At 39.3% G+C, this 19,914-nt stretch overlaps 1 protein-coding gene across 2 annotated transcripts in view; it reads left to right on the forward strand.

The window, feature by feature from the left end:
• The window catches only part of grip2b (glutamate receptor interacting protein 2b), a 108,737-nt gene that overhangs the window by 58,324 nt on the left and 30,499 nt on the right, over nt 1-19,914 (forward strand). For both annotated transcript variants that reach the window (XM_038300751.1, XM_038300752.1), the window contains exons 10-14: nt 6,287-6,442; nt 7,260-7,412; nt 7,489-7,675; nt 12,176-12,321; nt 15,605-15,685. In XM_038300751.1, coding sequence (XP_038156679.1) covers nt 6,287-6,442; nt 7,260-7,412; nt 7,489-7,675; nt 12,176-12,321; nt 15,605-15,685 — 723 coding nt within the window. The remainder of the gene's footprint in view (nt 1-6,286; nt 6,443-7,259; nt 7,413-7,488; nt 7,676-12,175; nt 12,322-15,604; nt 15,686-19,914) is intronic.

A 19,914-nucleotide genomic window follows, 5' to 3' on the forward strand; every position in this document is an offset into this window, starting at 1 on the left:
GGAAGCCATTCTGAAGCAGCCAGGGGGGGATTCTGCATGAGCCAAATAGCAGAGACAGGAGCAATCGTCAAAATTTTGGTGTCGATCATTCGATTTCATCCTGGACACTACAGAAAATGGGCTAAAAGTGTTAAAAACCGCAATTTTCCTTTAATTTAAAGCTAAAGGATATGAAAATGAATAACTGCAAAGTAGTTTTTAAACCTGAAAGTGACATGTGACCGCAGTATTTTCATCTTTATTTAATATGTTTGAAAGTCAGGCGCAAATTCACATCCAAATTTCTGCAGTCATTGTGGCCACAAAGCAGGCCAAGCAGATTGACAGAGAATGCAGTGGAGAAAAGATGTCTGTGCAGGCTGGCACAGATCAATGCAGCAGGAGATAAACAATCTTTAAACAAATTAAACAAATTAGAAAACACCTAACTTACAAATTGTGTCATGTTTTAACAGAGAACATCTTCACTGAGTCTGTAAGGGGGGTGGTGCTGAAAGTAAACGCCCCCAAATTTGTCAGAGGGAAGTTTTTTCTCCATCAGTGTATTTTATGACTGCAGGAAGTATATTTCTGTTTTGTTAAATCATTAGGAGCCTACCTTACTTCGTACTTCGTATAATGGGTGAAGCAGCCGTTGAGAGGAGTTGAAAGTTGAAGGATACAAAGACAATTTTACCATGTTTAACTTTGTCCTCTTGTTCTTAGTACTCTGATATACTTCTAGAGTGCAACATAAACAGTTCTCACCATTGTCATCTATCTCCATCTTCATGGCTTAGAACTTCAACACTGCTCTCAAACTGCCAGTGCAAACTGACTGAAATGGACCACAACCGAACTGCTTTACTAATTTAGCAGTTGTATAAACAATCTTTAGGGATCATTTGCAACAAGGCCACATATTTTATTTTAAATTATTATTGTTTATTTTTTTGCAGTTTTGCACTCTTTGTTTGGATTGTTTGGATATCAGATCCTAAGGGTTTTATTTTTCTTCCCTCCAAATTTCCTTAATGCGGGCATTCCATCTATCATTGTCCATAGACATTACTCCGTACTAAGGTCTGTGTTATGGTCCCATATGAGTTGATGGTTGTCTCCCCCTAGTGGTCTGGAGCTTTTCCATTGCATCTTTTTGTCACTTGCAGTTGGATTTCAATTCAATTCATCAATACATTATTAATCCTAAAGGGGAAATGTTGCTACTTGCAGCAAATCTTGTTTTAAAGCTTTTTTCTGTCTTTGTGTGTTTTTTAGTGTTTAGTGATTTCGTTTTTTTAGTTTTAGTTTTAATGTTAATTTATGTTTTTCCAGTAATTTTTGCATTTGTTGCACATTTTTATATATTTGCAGTGTGTTTGCACCCCTCGATCTATATACAACAGAGGTTAACACAAATTGTTGATTTTGTGTCTTAATTGGAGCTGAACAACATTAAATAACACTTTTTATCTCATTAATCAACAACGATTGTTATCAAACATTGTATCTGATGCAACAGACTGCTTTAGAAATAATATATGGAGGAATATCTGTTTTACAGTTTCATTAATGCAAATTCTAGCTGCCCAGTAATATTTGTGATTTGTGGGATGTTCCACTCTTGATGTTAATTTATAAGGATGCACGGTATATCCGCATTAATAGTGATATTGGCCAATATTGGTTTCTTCATACATATTTTATACATGTAGCTGTAGTTTTTGCATCAGGAGGGGGGGGGGAGCAGGGGATTTTTCATGTGTTTGGGGATGTGAAGTGATTGTGTTTGTGTTTAACTGAAGCAGAGGACTTTGTTCAAAGGGTAAGAAAACGTATGATATATAAAAGCCATTGGTATCAGCAGTGTTGGGAAAGTTCTCTTTCTACGTGAACTAGTTCAAAGTTCAGTTCACACATTTTAAAATGAACTAGTTCAGTTCATAGTTCATAATTCAAAATTTTGAACTAAGTTCACAGTTCCAAAAAATGAACTAGTTCATAGTTCTTTTTTTTTCATATATTGCTCAATTACACCATAGCCTACTGTAGAACCACAGACAGCAATTATTTTATCAGTTGTAACACTGAAACTGTGCATCAGATTTCATCTTCATATCCAGTTTTGAATCCTTATCCAACCAGGGTTTACATTAGCATTGAGGGGACAGCATTTCCCCATTGCTGCTTTAACGCTTTGTTGCTGTAAATTCACTTCACACTAGTAGCAGCTGCAGCCTTCACCCCTACAGTATATTCTCAAAAACATCAGGACAAATGTGCTGCTTGAATGGTCTTTTTTATGAGGAATTATTAAAAGAAAAATAGGAAAGTAGTCTTTAAGGTGCAAATGTTTTTATTTTTATTATTTTTTCCATTTGAAATTTCATTTCAGTACATACTAAAAAGGAATACTGGAATCCTGGAAAATTATACCAGGCAGGTTTAAGTGCAGATTTGTTTACTGAAAGCCGGTTTGCAGAGAAATGTAAGATTGTTGCCATCATCCTCACCGACCACCTGGTCATAAACCTGTTTTAAGTGATCATACTGCTGCTTTGTCGCCTCCACGCTGCTGTGGCTTCCACGCTGCATTTTGTTTTGATGACGCACGCGGCTGTAGGCTACGACACTGGTAGCTGGTGTTGCCAGATTGGGTGTTTTTCCCGCTACATATTAAGGCCTGTTTACGGTGTGATTTAGCCGGGGTTTCGCCTGGAGGACTCTATAGATATCTGGCAACCTATTGAACGGAGTTGAACTGAGAGAGCGTGCCGTTCACAGACACCAGAATGAACGAGTTCACAATAACGTTCATCAGGCAGTAATGCAGTACGTTCAGTTCACGTTCGCCCATAATATGAACAAGTTCATGAACGTTCGTTCAATGAACGCGTTCAGGCACAACACTGGGTATCAGTTATCTGCTGTGACTGCAATATTAATATCAGGATATAAATATCAGTCCAGATATTCATATCCTTGCATCTCTAATATTTTATGGGCCAACATGTTTGAACTTAGGAGATGTAGTTTTGGAGACAGTTTGAGAAGAAACAGAAAAGCGTCATCAGAACGTGGGAAAATCAGCCATTTTTCTCATAATATTCAGCATCGTTATTGTGTTCATATGCTTCTTTGATATTGTGTAGGCTTGGTATAAATAAGCAGAGATGGTGTGTTTATGGTTTTATTTGGTGGATTTATCCTTGATTAGAAACCTGAGAGAAAATGAGAAGAAGAGTCTGTAAGAAAAGGCTGAAATCTTTATCTTTTATCTTAAACCTGAACTCAAACATCTTCTTTGAGATACTTTAATTCAATATTCAGTGTTTCTGAGCTACGCGTGAGAAAAGCGGTGGCCCACAGAAAATGCAATTCAACGGCACAGTGTGTAAAGCCAGGATGGTTCTTGCTTAAAGCGTCATCATTGTGTTACAGCTTTCAAAAATCATTTTCGTCTCTTGGCTTTCTTCCCTGTGATTCATTTCCTTTCACTCCTTGCTCATTTTATTTCTTCTCTCACCGCTCGTATGTCCTTATCTTTAAGTGGCAAAAAGCTGCAACTGGAAGGAAACCCTTCAACAACTCAACAATCAACACATTGAAAAACTTGCCATCCATTCCATTCTAACATATTATGCATTTGCCCCAAAAGGCTAAATTTATTCATTGATTCTTTCTTCTGGTAATCACAGTTGTGTGACTGCTGTATGCATGAGAAATGAACACAGCTCATTAAGAGGCTTGCAGCCTGGGAGCAGGGCTGGCAGCCGGCCTTATTAATAGAGACACTGATTAGAAGATTTAAGCTGTGTATGTGTTTCTCTTCGGTTTACTGCTGCAGTCGGTCTGTGTGAACACGATTCACCTCATGTTCTCTTATCTGTAGGCTCTCATGCATGAAACACATATGATTCCACACAAAGTGTCTGTTCCTGTGATTCCCATGTGCCGTGATCAGTCAGCGATTTTTTTTGCCGGACCTAATGACTAGCTCTAGGAGGTCTGGATGGGAGTGTGTTTCCAATCTCATCAGAGTATTAACCCCAGGGTTCCCAAACACATATTCAAGTCTTCCCAAGACTCCCATGACCAAATGATTGTAGAGGCATGCTGCAGGTTTGGATTAACATCAAAGCTTAGTGACACGTATGGCCACACTGCAGGCCTGATTTTCGGCTGTTAATCTCAGAAAATATTTTCCCCTACTTTTGTTTGTAGCCACAGAACATCTCACAACCATTTTTAACAGAATCAGAGGAGCTCATTTAAACTGCTTTGTTTCCTGGAACAGACTTATGTTTTTCAGAAACTGTTATCAGAGCTACTTCTGGAGCTAAAACGGGCTTTACGCATCCCAAATTCAGTGTAGATGTTTTGTTGGAATGTCCAGGTTTTACCTTACTAGCACTGTTTTATAAGAAAAACGTTTTCAGCTACTCACCCCAGTTAAATAAACGGACATTGATGGACGTCACTCAGGTGGAACTTTATTTTACCTTTGCAAAGAGAGAGCAGTTCATCATACGGTCCTTATTGTATGGTAATCAGCCCTTACTTACAATAATGGAAAGTAGTCAGAGTCTAAACAAATTACAGAAATTCTTGAGAAAGAATCTTGCTTTTTATGGGAATAAGTATGGCTTGTCTACAAACATCCCTCACTCATGCATTGTGTTAGCCTGACGTAGTCCAACTCAATTCTAGTCAGAATCTGAGTCTGATACTGCTCCATAGAGCTGTGATTATGGGGCGTGTTTTGAACGAACCAGGAAAAAAAAATGCCTCTGCACTCAATTGGATAGACCTACAACCAATAAGAGCAACGGAGTGCGTGACGTATGTTAAGCGACGCATAGTTGTTGTCAACAAAAATCCAAGCGTGCAGTTGCACGCCTAGAATAAGAAGATGAGCCTTGATCGCGTTTCTCTGTTCCTCTTTTAAAATTAATTTGCTGTCGATATCTTCTAGAACAGACCTAATAGCAGAATCTACACACCTCAACTCTCCGGCGGCAGCCATTGTTGTTGTCACCCAAGCGCGCTTTGGTCACATGGTTGATTACGTTACTGTTGATCATCAGTCCATCATGGTATAAAGCCCGCCCTGACAATTTGATTGGATCGCCGGAGGGTGGGCGATCATATTCGCGCTACTATGGAGCAGAGCCAGACCGAACTTCCCGACCTCAAACCTTGTGGGCGGGACTAAGTTCGGAATGGCACCTAGGCTAGCATTGTGTAGCTTTGCAGGTGAAATAGACTTAGTGAAAAACTTTTATAGTAAGTAAATAGCATATATCAATATATGAAATAAGAGAAATCTAAATTTTCCGAGCACACAATGTTAGATGGCCCGGACTCAATTCAGATGCTCAGGAAACATCCAGCAGTTACAAAAGCCTTTAATGGTAAATGCAGGAAGTCCTGAATCTTTACAGCACCATTAACGTCACAGGACGTTTTGCAGCACATTCAGACAGAATTTACACTGCTGAACTTAAGCAAAAATCATGATCCAAAATGATTAAATGTCTCTGTTTTTCAAGTGCATATCCAGCTGCTGCCATTCTTTTTTGGATCTATGCCTGTTAGTCTGGGGAGGGCAGGAATTGACACACAAGGGATGTTTTCAATTTCAAAGACAGCATCCTCCAAAGACCTAATCTGGACTGGGTCCTTCGGGGTTGATGAAAATAAGGAGGCCGAAAGAGATTTTCTGGATTATAGCAGGCCCAGCCTTCTTGAAGCGAAACATCTTCAAATCTTGGAAACCAAGTCCAGTGGATTGTTTTTTAAACCTTTTCGAAATACACAGTATGCAGGGCGCTAGCCTACTGGATTATGGAAATGGACCTTAAATTGACTGGATTACAGTGTTATTAGCTATCTGCTTGGTACGTTGAAGTATTTGTTGTTCTTCCTTCTCCTGTACTCCATTAACTCTGCATGTAAAACTGTTAAAGTCTGGAACACTGTTATTCTTCTTCATTAACACAGTCTCAGACCAGTTTAGTGTTAAACAGGCTTTCCAGAAGTTGCTAGAACTCGCGTTTCAGCAACTTCTAATGTATGATGGGACGATAAAGGAGAACGATGCAGGAGTTAGTCCTTTGATGAAGAGACCCCATTCTTACTGCCTACTGATGGAGGTTAGAGGGACCTGTGACATCTGTGTACGGCAGCCTGGATTTGGTCACTGAGAATGTTATGTGGTGCACTTCAGAGTATCGTGGTTGGAAAAGGTGTTATATAGGTTGAGACCTTTTAGCCTTGATAACAAATGAACTTGTTTGTTTTCCAGTGAAGGTCCATAAATCAGACCACCCCCACTCCTGGGACCCCTGTATGAATTACTGTCACCCTTCAAACTCAACCCTTTGCAAAACCAGTTCCACCCTAAACAAGTCATGGACTGCCTCCAACAACAACACCATCAACAGCCTGGACTACTGCAAGTGTAAGAACTGAGTCCTCTAAAGCCGGGCATACACTGCACGATGTTTAGCCCTTTTCCTGCCGATCCTCCAGTTGTATGAGAATTTGTCACTCAGGCCGACTTTCAGCCTGATCTTGCTTCGTGCGTCATGTAGTGTACAGGGGTAACAAGGGGCAATCAGCCTCTCATGACCATCTCCCGATCAGGAATCGTGAGGTTGGGAGAAAATCAAACATGTTTGAAATTCAGTTGGCCGTTGTAAGGTCCCATCAGAGCGTTGGGCCGCACAGTGTGAGAACATGCATCGTGATCTGGGAACTTTTAAACCCTGCGGCTACATCGTACAGTTTGATATGTAGCTGCGTGCAATGATTGAAAATATCGCACAGTGCATGCCCGGTTTAAGGTTGTAAGCTGGTTAAAATCCTTCAAAGTAAGGCTGCCACTTGGTTGGGGATACTTAACTTAGCAGTCATCAGCACTTACCCAAAGCAATTGTTAAGTATTAGGAGTTGCTTGGCAGGAAAAGGTCTTTCCCTTGACCTCCTATATCTGGGATATTCTTCTAGTTTTTCCAAAGCAAGAGGAAATTTAGCTCTTCCTCCTGCTCTGGTGCAACAGAAGTGAAGTGTGGGAATTTGTTATGTAAAAAGTGATATGCTCGACCAAGAAATCTCCAACATCCATGTGTGAGTCTGTGTGGCTCACCGTATCCCCAACTCTGTGCGACCCTCAACACTCTAACAGACATTTCTCTACCTTTTCCTGTTTAACCTGCATTCATCTGATTCATTGTTAGTACACAATAACAAACAGATATTCTCTCTGTCCCTTGCAGCTCTCGTTTGTGCCAGTTTCTCTACCAGCTCTACAACCACGTCAGGCCCCAGCAGCCTGAGCTCCAACACGTTGCCGCGCCCAGCAGCTCCCATGAGTCCTCGCAACTCACTGCTCAAACGAAGGCAGAGGAAGAAAGAGCACAAGAGTTCTTGTGGGTTCAGCCTGTTAGTTAAATAAGGAAGGTTTAACAGACAGTCTATCTAATATGTATCAATGTGTGTGCTTAGTGTCCCTGGCATCCAGTTCGGTAGGTCCTGGTGGTCAGGTGGTCCACGTAGAGACAAGTGAGGTTGTCTTGACCGGTGATCCACTCAACGGCTTTGGAGTACAGCTGCAGGGAGGAATCTTTGCTACTGAAACACTCTCTGCTCCACCACTCATCCGGTTCATAGAGCCTGACAGTTCAGCTGAGAGGTGAGGACCCTGGCCTAGTGACATGCTTGGGCTCTAGTTCCTATGAGGGGTGTGTCTAACTATACTGTAATACTTCCTTAAAACTATACCCAAAACCAATACCTTTACTCGTTAAGTTGGTTGGTTTGCGTGATGATATGTTTCTATAGCTGCTTAATCCTTCCAGAGGCTGCTGGGTGGGGAAGGCCTTTCTCCAGTGGTCGGTCACTTCTCCGTATTGCTCAGTGCTTATAGAGAATTCAAAATGAATGACATGAACCTCAGAGGTATGAGCCTTTTTTATAAGTTTCAGCTGAATCGGATTTAAATGTTATTTTAAAAAAAACAAGACGTGGAAAAAAACAAAAAGATATGAGGCTTAAAAGGACATAAAATACCATAATTGACAGGTGAAGAAAGAGGGAGATATTATACAGTTTTTAAAAAAATGCAAACACACTTAAAGTGGTTTCAATCAAAAACTGCATCGTAAAATGTTTAAAATACAGAAAGAAAATAACTACAGAAAACAATGGATAAAAATACATGATTGATTTTTAAAAACCCTACTTTGTAAAATTCAATCCAGTCAGTTGGATTTTTTCTACTTGCAGCTCATAGAAACACATTTCAGATTTTGAAAATTGCATGGAACCAAAGAGAACAAACAGGCATATTTTTCACACAAAAATGGAGGCTTTTTGAAAAGAATTTTCATTTCCTGCTGAAATGTTGTTTCCTAAAGGTTGGTGAAGACTCTCATTCATCCAGCTCATAGCCATTCCAAAAAAGTTCAAAACAATCCACTGGACTTTCTTTACAAGTTTGAAGACGTTTCGCTTCCCATCCAGGAAGCTTTTTCAATTCAAAATGTCAGAAATAGCGTTGAGTTCAGGGTTTTATACAGTAGCCCAACAAAGCCTTGTTTTTGTTTAGAAAACAAATGCAAATTGAACCGGACAAACGGGTCCACCCCTTTGGAATGGGGGTCGTTTGGCTTCTTTTGTTAGCCTGTAATGCCCCATACCTGTCTATGTCTCTGAAAGGGGGGTTGTTAAAGGGAATTGTTGGTCTGGCTAAATAGGCAAGGTGTTCTGTTCCCTTGTATGGGGGTTGGGGTTGCAATGATAGCAGGAAGGAATCAACTAAATTGCTTCATTGTAGGTTTTTGAAAGCTGAAATCCACTCCATCTGTTTAAGGTTGTTTTTTCTTTCGTAACTTCATGCCTCGCTCAAACCACCTATTTTCTTTGTCCAAAATAAAAAAGAAAACAAGAACGTACAATGCAGCAATTGAGTTGATCCCTTCCCGCTATCATTGCAACCCCCACCCCTTTACAGGGGAACAGAAGACCTCACCTATTCAGCCAGGTTCAGCCAGTTAGAAGATTGGTTCCTTTAACCAAAATAAAGATTTACAGGAATAGTACACCCAAAACATGATTAGCCTTCATTTTCTACTCACCCCCATGCTGAACAACACTCTGGAGTACTTTTTTGATATCTCAAATGCATCTGGAGATCTGGGAGGCTTCTTGCTGTCTGCTGACATTCAAATAATGGAGGTCTATGGCGCCCGAGGCAGAAAGGTCCATAAAAGTCCACAAAAAACGTGTCAATATTCCTCCATACTGCTCGTCCAATGTATTCCAAGTGTCCTGAGTGGGTAGCGTCCAGAATTTACTCGAAACGAAGTCATTTAGAATGTTTTTAGAGCATAAACAGTAGTGTATAGGATTCCCTAAAAGCGCGTTCACGAGTCTACGGAAACCGCGGCAGACCAAACCAGATGAAAGTGCGCATTCAGCTCGGCAAAGAACTCATGCTCTTCCTCAACACTGAAGTCCTCAGACATTTTTCTTTCGTTGTTTCTTTCTTTGCACAGGTAAACAGCACATTTCTTCTTCTACGCTTGCATTATCGGCAGAGCAGACGCTGAATGCGCACTTTCATCTGGTTTGGTCTGCCGGCTTCCGTAGCGTCGTGAACGTGCAGGCGCGCGCTTTCAGGAAATCCTATACACTACTGTTTATGCTCTAAAAACATTCTAAATGAATTCGTTTCGAGTAAATTATGGAGGCTACCCACTCAGGACACTTGGAATACATTGGACGAGCAGTATGGAGGAATATTGACACGTTTTTTGTGGACTTTTATGGACCTTTCTGCCTCGGGCGCCATAGACCTCCATTATTTGAATGTCAGCAGACAGCAAGAAGCCTCCCAGATCTCCAGATGCATTTGAGATATCAAAAAAGTACTCCAGAGTGTTGTTCAGCATGGGGTGAGTAGAAAATGAAGGCTAATCATGTTTTGGGTGTACTATTCCTTTAAAGTATGCAGCTGCCTGTTTGAACTCCAAAGACAGATTCCTGTTGTTGCTCTGATGTATTTCACTGCTGTTCTGCTGCTGTGTTAATGCCTCTGTGTGCAGATGTATTGATTTAATGCTGCATTAGTGGAGTTATTCAGTGTGGCTCTAATGTGTGCTGAGATGTTGGTGTTTGAGTGGGAGGATGTGTGAGAATGATGTGTGGTGTTGGAGCAACTGGGATCGACTACGTAGGCGTGCAAGCATGTGCTTTCAGTTTAAAGGGGTTTTCCAAATATCGATGCGAGTGTGAAACGCGTGCACGTTGGTTGGTGCTTCCTGTCGCTGGCTTCCACACAACTTTGTTTGCATAAGGTGGTTAAAAACTATTATCCATTGTGTTTCTTTACTGGCTGATGTTTCCATCCTATGAATTGTTTCTTTGAGTGCTGGGTGTGTTTCTACACCCCGAGGCCACACTCCCCTACTCCATTAGCGCCCACGCTAAAAACACTAATTAGTTTGCTTCCTCCTGCTCATGCCGGAGGAATCGATAAGTATACGTCTTTCAATTCGAAATCACAGCTGTCTGCCTCGAAGGACTCTTAAGCTGGAGAGAAACTCTGTTTTTTAGGCTTCAAAGATTCTGTAAAGACCTGGAGTTCAAATGAGCAGAGCCGTTCCAGAAGATTCAGAAGAAAAATTATGCCACAATAACTGAGCAGAAAATTTAGCTTGTTGTTTGTTTCTGTTTTGTTTTTTTGGCTTCTTGTTTGAACTAGAAAACCCGACAGGAGTGCGCTCTCCACAGAGACACCTTTGACACACACACACAGAGCCAACGATTAAAAATCTGAGCTGCTTTCAAATCCAGGGGAGATTTATCATTACGCAATACAAGGCAGGCCTAGGGCCCAAAGTATGGTTAATACAACTATTCTCTCATCTGTGCACATTGATTATGTTTTTGATAAAAATTATTTCGCTAAAATACCATCAGAACGCTTATAATATTAAGTGTGTCTCAACCCTGCCAGTCCATTTGTTGCACATGTTCAGAAAGGTCCAAACAGACAGCAGCAAACCATTTAAAAACAAAGTATGTGAAGAGCTGTGTTCCCAAATTAGCGTTTTTATCGCTATATTTAGCGACTTTTCAGACCCCTCTAGCACATTTATTTCAAAAAAGCATCTAGCGCCAAATGTAGCGCCTTTTTTTTGCTACTGGAGACAACATCTAAAGGCAGCGAACTCTGCTCTCCAGAGCAAGTAGATTGGTAACCCCGCCTCCTGCTCTCCTCTATCTTCTCTGCTGTCATGATTCATGCAGCTATTATTTCATCCAAATGAAAAATGGAGAACAGATAAGCAGATCATGGCTTGTATACAGTGAAAAGCAGGACTGGATTATTTACTTTTGCCTTTTTGGAAACACAGGAAGGAGCAATCAGCTAAGTGAGCTTAGTGCTTGGAAAAAATCTTTCATTCCTTTAGAGACAGCATGAAAAGTCAGCTGAGTACAAAACATAGAGAGGAAAACAAGAAGAAAAGGGACAAGCAGAGAGGGACACAACCTAGAACAGATAATGGATGTCTATTCTAGTATAATTTCTGTATCTGCATGATTGCCTATTTTATGTGTTGTCTTCTCAGTTCAGAGGATCCCCTGCCTGTCTTTGCCTAGGGCCCCAAATGTCCTAAATCCGCCCCTGTCCAAATCGCCACAACCTCAGAAACTGATGGGCACCAAAAAAACTTCTGATGATCAACCTATACTGATCAAAATAAACCAACTGGAAAATAAACGAGCACAACATCTATATTTTCCCAAGAAATGACTGAACACAGACCAGATCTTCATCAATCTTCCAGCTGATAAAGCTGTGCACATACTTATGCGTTAGTATGGTTTAAATTAATGTAGGATTCTGTTTTATGTATACATGAAATGGGCTGAGCAATGTTCCTTTATCTTTAGAAAAAACTCCTAGATGACTGCAAAGACAAATTCTCCTCTAGAAAACCTAAAAAAATAATTCATAACAGAGCAAAGATTGATTTGAGATGACGTGTTTTGAATTGGTGCTATATTAATAAACTGAATTGTAAATTGAACATTCTGTATCAGTCCTCTCTATGTTTATATTGTTGATACTGACTTGATGCGTCTGTGTCCGGTCTTCCTGACATGACCTTGATAACTGTTGTAGGTGTGGCCTGCTGCAGGTTGGAGATCGTCTTTTATCGATCAACGGAATCCCCACAGAAGATGGAACCCTGGAGGAAGCCAATCAACTCCTCCGTGACGCTGCATTGACCAATAAGGTCACGTTGGAGGTCGAGTTTGATGTAGCAGGTTTGTGAGGTGGCAAAATGTCTCCAACACGTTTCCTCTTCCAACGCACCAGGAACTTCATTTCCTTTCATTTGTTTTATTTGACTCTTTTCACTACAAGTGTGAAAAATGTTTGCACTGTCCAGCAGAGATAACTAAAATAATCGCAGCTTGTTATTGCAGGACATAGTCCCATTAAGAGGCCTTAAACTCCACTAGAACAGCCTGGGTTCAGTTAGGGAACTTTCTCAGCACTTGTCGTGTCACATCAGGCTGATGCATTTAATAAAAAAATAAACCAACAAACTGGTTAGATTTTAATCACTTTGTTTGGAAATTGATACATTTTTAATTCTCATTTATATAGAGAAAGGTAGTCATTTAAAAAAAGCAGCTGAGTGTGAAACAATCTTCATGTACGTTCTTCAAAAATAAATTGTAGAAAATACTCAACGGCCTATTAATAAGAATCTCAATCTAAGGTTCAAATAAAATGAACAAATCTATCAATTGACAATCTAAAATATATATATATATATATATATATATATATATATATATATATATATATATATATATATATATATATATATATATATATATATATATATATAATGCAGTATGTATTTCAAAGATTTTAAAATCATTAAAAATAACTTATTAATAGGAAACAAAGACAAGAAGACATAAAAAACTCTTTTGTTTATTGACAAAATTTCTAGTTTGAACTCGCTACTGAAAAGTATAATCCTTACATTTTATCTAAAATATTTCATAAAACATGTTTTTTTTATCATTTTGTTCTTTGAGACAAAGTTAAAAGCAAGCTGACCTAAGTTGTAAAATCAACAGGTGTTGTTTTATGTGCTTCTATCATGTGGAAAGGAAAAAAAATCTGTGGAGGATTTTCTGATAAGTTTTCAATCGTATTTAACGCCTTATGCTCATACTTGGTCAAAGTGCAAATAAGGACTTTGCTGCAAAGTTTCCACACAAACTGACATTATTATGGGTTTCTATGCCCCTCCGTGTGGACTAGGATCAGAATGCTGCTGCCTGCATCCTCACTAGAACTGAGAAGTTAGAACACATCAACGAAGTTCTAAATTCCTCCCACTGGCTCCACGTACCGCAGAGAATAGACTTTAAAATCGTTCTGTTTGTCAGAAATCACTGAATTTTGTAAAGGAATACCCAAAACCTGACATACAGTAATGAATTGTAATGGTAAAACACTTTACCAAAAAGTCTGCTTAGCTTAGCCCAGTGCAGATCGAGGTTGCACAGGGGGCGGAGCTGGAGACCGCTCTGGGGAATTTGGACGCACTACATCTGAGGTCAGGGATTAGCGGACCAGGGTCCGGACCCACCTGCTGGCTAATCAAGACCCAACCTGATTTAAAACATTTATAAATTACAGTATGTTGTCTAATTTCACTTGCGCCGCTTCTCCTGTTAATACGGTAAAGCCCTCTGGATCGTCTGGCACTAGGCTACATGTGATGCCAATTAGCCAATGGGCTGCTGTCAGTCTGGGTTGCTGCTGCTGCTTCTTTTAGACACAGCAGGCAAACCTGTGGCAAGCTGGGCGATGGGAAAGGTTTAGTAGTTTTTTGTGTGTGTGCGTAAGACTGCATAAAAAGCACTGAAACGTCTCCAGGGTCGTAAAACAGTGACTGACAGATAAAACACAAGCAAAAGTCTGGAAGCTGCTTGAACTGTTTTAGATCATTTGTTGCCATATTTACTGACGGGAGAAAATACATGTATGTTTACAAATTCCCAGCAAAATTTGATAGTTTAATTTGAAAGATCTTTAAAAAGTTTGCTTTTAGGAATATAAACACTGTGATGCTGTATATATATGCAACCTGTAGCTCTTTGGTCTTTCTTATTTATAATAAAAATTTTATTTAAATATAAGGTATTAAAAAATAATGGTTAATGCTGTATCTTTCATGGAATAATTTACTTATTCCTGGAAATTAAATGTTTTTAATAAGTACTTGTAAATTACTATTTTTTCTTTACATTAAGTCAAAAAATTACTTATTGGAACATATGTAACCATCCTCTTTTTATGAAAGTGTATATTTTTTCGTTTTTAAAATCTTAAAAAAGAAATAAAAAGATGGTCTCTTTCCAAATGAAGGAGTCTGAACGAACTGATCTCAATGATGCATAAATAACTGATATATTTTCATTTATTAGTGAATATGGATGTTATTTCTCATTATTTGTGTTTCAATAAAGGGTGAAAACTTTCAGGGTTTTTAAGATTTTTAAAGCAGAAGCAGATCTCATAGATTTTTACTAAACGTTAAATAACAGCAGAACTTACACCCGTTATTTGTCTCTAAACAGATCTTTAGTTTAAAGGAAAGGGATCATTAGTTATACCTAAAACTAATATGTTGCAGGGATTTAATGGATATAACTTTAATCAGAAAAAAAATGGAAATAATAATTTTCGTCACGATCACTTAGTCTTGGAGCGGCCATTTTTGCCCAAATATAGTAGCCCCTCCCTCCTGCCATCTTCCAGCAGTGACGTCACGGTGCGGTAAGCCTAGCGCCATTCTCCCCGCTTTACAAGCTAAATCAATGGGAACTACTAGACACATCTGCAATCAACAACAATTATTGAAGATTTCCAGAGGACTTCACCATTGAAATTCACCAGAGCTATAGTGAAACTGACAATGCCCACGTGCATGGCAGCTGGATGCTGGAATACATCGGGGAAAAGTAACAAAAACAAAAACAACAGTTATTTCACCTTCCCGATTAATGATCCCCCACGGACGGGTTGGTCGTTGGATCGCCAACTTGAAGAGGGAGGATTTGCCATCGAACTTCTGGCCAGAGAAAAAACCCGTAATATGTAGCCAACATTTGGAAGAAGAATGCTTTCAAGATGACTTGGATAATAGCGCGTTGTGACAAACACCAGATACAGCACTGGGACTTGATCAACAGCCGATACCGCACCATGATAATGTCACTAACCAGTAGGTGGCAGTAGTGTTCTTTGACAAACATGGATGCCTCCAGTAAAGCACATTCAAATGAAAATTACTCTTTATTAAAAAACACTTATCATTTATTGAACAGTATGTAATAATTTTATATTTAAGTACTTTCAGAAGTTTGAATTCTGAATTTGACCGGACTTGTCCTTTAACAAAATCACCTTTTAAATGAATTAATTGTCATTTCAAATGTCCGATTAGATAAATTCACTGAGCTTTTTTTTTTACTGTGGTTTTGTCTCAGGATCCTGAACGATCTGTTTCTGTTCCAGAGTCCGTGGTGCCTAGCAGTGGGACCTTCCATGTCAAGCTGCCAAAGAAACGAGGAGTTGAACTAGGACTCACCATCAGTGGTAGGAATAAACTAAACATTCCTGTAAAAAGTTTGCTTTTGGCTACAGTGGTGTTCTTATGACGGTTATTCTAATTAGTTCATAGTTGGAATAACTAAATTCATATAATTTATAAACCGCCTGCCTTCACAGCCAGGTTAACATGTTCCTGTGAAAGTTATCCCCACAGGGCTGAGGGGGCGGAGCTAGACATCATCAGGGTTTAGCCTATATTTCATGTTAATGAAGAGGATTTGGAAAATAAAAAAGGAAGAAGCGATTGCTACACGCCACCTATTTGTTTATCACACATTTAATCATTTTTAAAATCTCAATATTGTCAGGGAAATTATTTATTGCCTGAGGGTGTTATGCAGAACACCTTTAAAACCGTAGTTGCAGGAAAAACAAGACATGGTGTATAAAGAACTCTTGAACTAATGGAACTTTTTCAACCTTTTCCACAATTCAGACTTAAAGATATGAAATCTTAATTTTTTGGTGAAGAATCAATAAATCGGACACAATCAATATAATTCAATTCAGTTTATTTCTATAGCGCCAATTCACAACACATGTCATCTCAAGGCACTTTACAGTTCACCAGATCATCCAGGTAAATTGATTCAAAGTTTTCTAAGGAAAATCAGTGATTGCATCGACTCACTGACTCGAATGCAGTTCCTCACACTAAGCACACTAATGCTTGTAGCGACAGTGGAGAGGAAAAATTCCCTTGAAGAAACCTCCAGCACACTGGAAAAATCGAAATCTAGATAACTAATTTTTTTCTTAACATAAGTGCATTTGTTCTTGGATTGGGGAGGTAAAAGAGACATTTTGCCAATGGAACAAGACAATTTACACTTAAAATAAGAAAACACAACTCCATTGTCTTATATCAAGTGCATTTTATCCAATTGTCTTATTTTAAGAGTAAAAATACTCATTCAATTGGCAAACTATCTCATTTTTTTACCATTTTTTTACCTTCTCAAATTAATGGTAAATAATATTGTCAATCTAAGAAATTTTTAGTTATTTCTAGATCTTTTTCCAGTGCAGAACCAGGCTCAGTGTGAGCGGCCATCTGCCAAGGGCGAGTGGGGTTCAAGGAGACAGAAGCAGAGACACAGAAAGCAGCTGTAAAAGGCGGCCCCTCCAGGAAACACACAGCCAGGCAGATGAGCTCAGAGCCAGCTCCCATGTAGGAGGATGAAGAGAGCACATCCAGCCAGTCACAGTCAGAGAAACAGGACTACACTGAAAAACAGGCCGATCTCCAGCATCTATAAACAAAGGTGTTGATGGCAGCAGCACAGCTGATATTTCTCACCAGGATGGAGTCACAGCCAAACAGGAACAGACCAGATGAAGCTACTATGAGAAAAAGCAGAGAGAGCAGAACGTTAGAGATTGAACTAACAGATTCTGCAGAGTGGGAGAATAGAGATAGAATGAAGCAGAATGATGTAAAAAGGGGTCCCTATGTCCTCCAGCAGTCTAAGCCTATAGCAGCATAACTATAGAGATAGCTCAGGATAACCTGAGCCACTCTAACTAGAAGCTTTATCAAAAAGGAAAGTTTTAAGCCTAGCCTTAAAAGTAGACAGGGTGTCTGCCTCACGGACTAAAACTGGTAGTTGGTTCCACAGGAGAGGAGCCTGATAACTAAAAGATCTGCCTCCCATTCTACTTTTAGAAATTCTAGGAACCACTAGTAAACCTGCAGATTGCTCTGTTAGGGACATAATAAACAATCAGTTCTCTGATATAAGATGGGGCAATCATGTAGTGGAACTGAATTTATTTTTTATTTATTTTTTATTTTTTTTTAAATAAAACTGAAAGTATAGGTGTGCAAGTTAATTATCCCCCTTGAGTTAATACAAATAAAATTTAAAATGCGATTATAATGTGATTTCCTGGATTTCGTCTCTCATAGTTGAAGTGTACCTATGACGAAAATGACACACCTCTCTCATTATTCTAAGTAGGAGAACTTATACAATCAGTGGCTAACTAAATACATTTTGGCCCCACTGTACATTATAGAAAAGTTTATAGAATAGTAGTTTAGAGGTTCTCAAACTACACTTTTACAATCATTGTAATTTCATCCCTGAGGTATTTTTTAAATATATTTTTAAATATTTTGTTAGTTATACGACTGAATTGTAAAGTGACCCGTTATGAAGCTAAGGCGGAAATTCAACTGAAGAAACTCTGATTACTTCCATTCAATCTGAGGCTGATCCGCCTCCGACGCAGCCAACCCGCTTCAAGCCACTTTCCTCGCTGCCCAATCATCTTCCACCACTCTACTTAAAGCCACTCCAAATCATCTCTAGGCCTGCTCTTCAACAAGCACAAGATCCATCGCTCCTATGTCGGACTTTGATTCAGACAACCCACCTCCATCCCCTTCTCCACCATTGTAGTAAGCTCATCCGACTCCTCCTCGATGCTCCTTCAACCTCACCTCCAGTGTGTACTCCCTCCAGACTTTCATGGAGTTCCCTGTCACCTTAAACGGTCCGGCAGAAGACCGCCACGTTGAGCCTGGTTCTGCCAGAGATTTCTTCCCAAAGGGGAGTTTTTTCTCTCCACAGTCGCTTCATGCTTGCTCTTCATGGACAGTTTATGCAAACTTTGTTCATTCAGTGACATCTAACTCAAGCATCACCCTGTATACCAGCCTCTATGGATTAACCAAACTTCATCTATCTAAACTCCACCACCAGTTTCAGGCCCGGGGGGAATATCCTTATTCTCATACATCAGTTTATCTGCATTAAAGTATAAATCAGCGTTTTACGTTTCCTGCCGAGGCCTGAGCGCCAAAGTTCAAACTATCGTATCAATAAACTCTTCTAATTGCATCTTTCTCTCTCTGTGAGTTTTTCAGATTGAAATATAATTAGAATACAGTTAAAATGACACAATTTAATTTAATAATGAAATTTAGTTTGGAATGTGTTTAAAGTTTAAAAATACAATTCCTTCATTTTTTCTAGAAATAATAAAAATCTAAATCAATGTAGAGTTAAAAAAAAAAATAATTGTGCGGAGGTGATGATTCCTGATCCTCACAAACATTTCTGTCTGCGACTCATCAAACATATTAAATAACTTTATATTTAGAAACTTAGGGTGTAATTTTTTCATTTTAAATAAATTCTTTTTTTGAATGACTTTAAATGTAATTGCTCATTTAATGACACATTTTACAATTTAATGGTATATTTAACCCCCCATACCTCCACCACCGCCCCGCCCATTTTAGATTCTAGTATAAATTGTGTCTGCTTTCCTTTCTTTAACGGAGTAAGATGTAGCTGCTGTTCACTGATCTCTATTTATTCACTGGATTGCTGATTGCCCAAAAAAAGTGAAGCTAACGTCCATATTGTCACTCCCCACTCCCACAGATACATGCAGTAAAAATGCCCATATGTGTAGGAGTTCGCTGGCTGTGGGAAGATGTTCCACAGGTAGTTTCATAGTCAGTGGATGAACTAACCAAGAAAATCTACATATAAGCCGATGTATCCTATAGGATACTTTGTAGCATAACATTAGTCTGGCTACCTCAGACCATTGACTTTGTGTCTATTGTTAGACAATGGAAAGTAGAGTAAATAGAAAAAAATTCACTGTGAAATGTCAATGTAGTAATTGTTTATTAAGTGGATGACGCTGTCGTTTTTGTAGTGTTTATATTCCATGTTATCTTGACAGGAAAAAAAGCAACTCAAACATTTGACCCGTGTGTGTGTGTGTGTATATATATATGTATGTTTATATATGTACACTGCTACAAAAAATTAAAGGAACACTTTACACACTAGATCTCAGTGGGGCATACTGATACGGACTGGGTGATGTAGGATGCCACATCATTTGATGGAAATGAAAATTATCAAACTACAGAGGGCTGAACTTAACAACACTACTAAATTTAGAGTGAAAAAATGTTGCGGCAGGCTAGTCCATTTTGCTGAAATTTCATTGCAGCAACTCAAAATGGTATTCAGTCATTTGTATGGCCCCCACGTGGGTGTATGCATGCCTGACAACGTTGGGGCATGCTCCTAATGAGACGACAGATGCCGTCCAGGGTATCTCCTCCCAGACCTCGACCAGGGCATCACTGAGCTCCTGGACAGTCTTGAGTGCAACCTGGCGGCGTCGGATGGATCGAAACATAATGTCCTAGAGGTGTTCTATTGGATTTAGGTCAGGCGAGC

This window comes from Cyprinodon tularosa, unplaced genomic scaffold, assembly GCF_016077235.1.
Source record: "Cyprinodon tularosa strain WSP-4 unplaced genomic scaffold, ASM1607723v1 ctg455, whole genome shotgun sequence".
In the NCBI taxonomy this organism is placed as follows: Eukaryota; Metazoa; Chordata; class Actinopteri; order Cyprinodontiformes; family Cyprinodontidae; genus Cyprinodon; species Cyprinodon tularosa.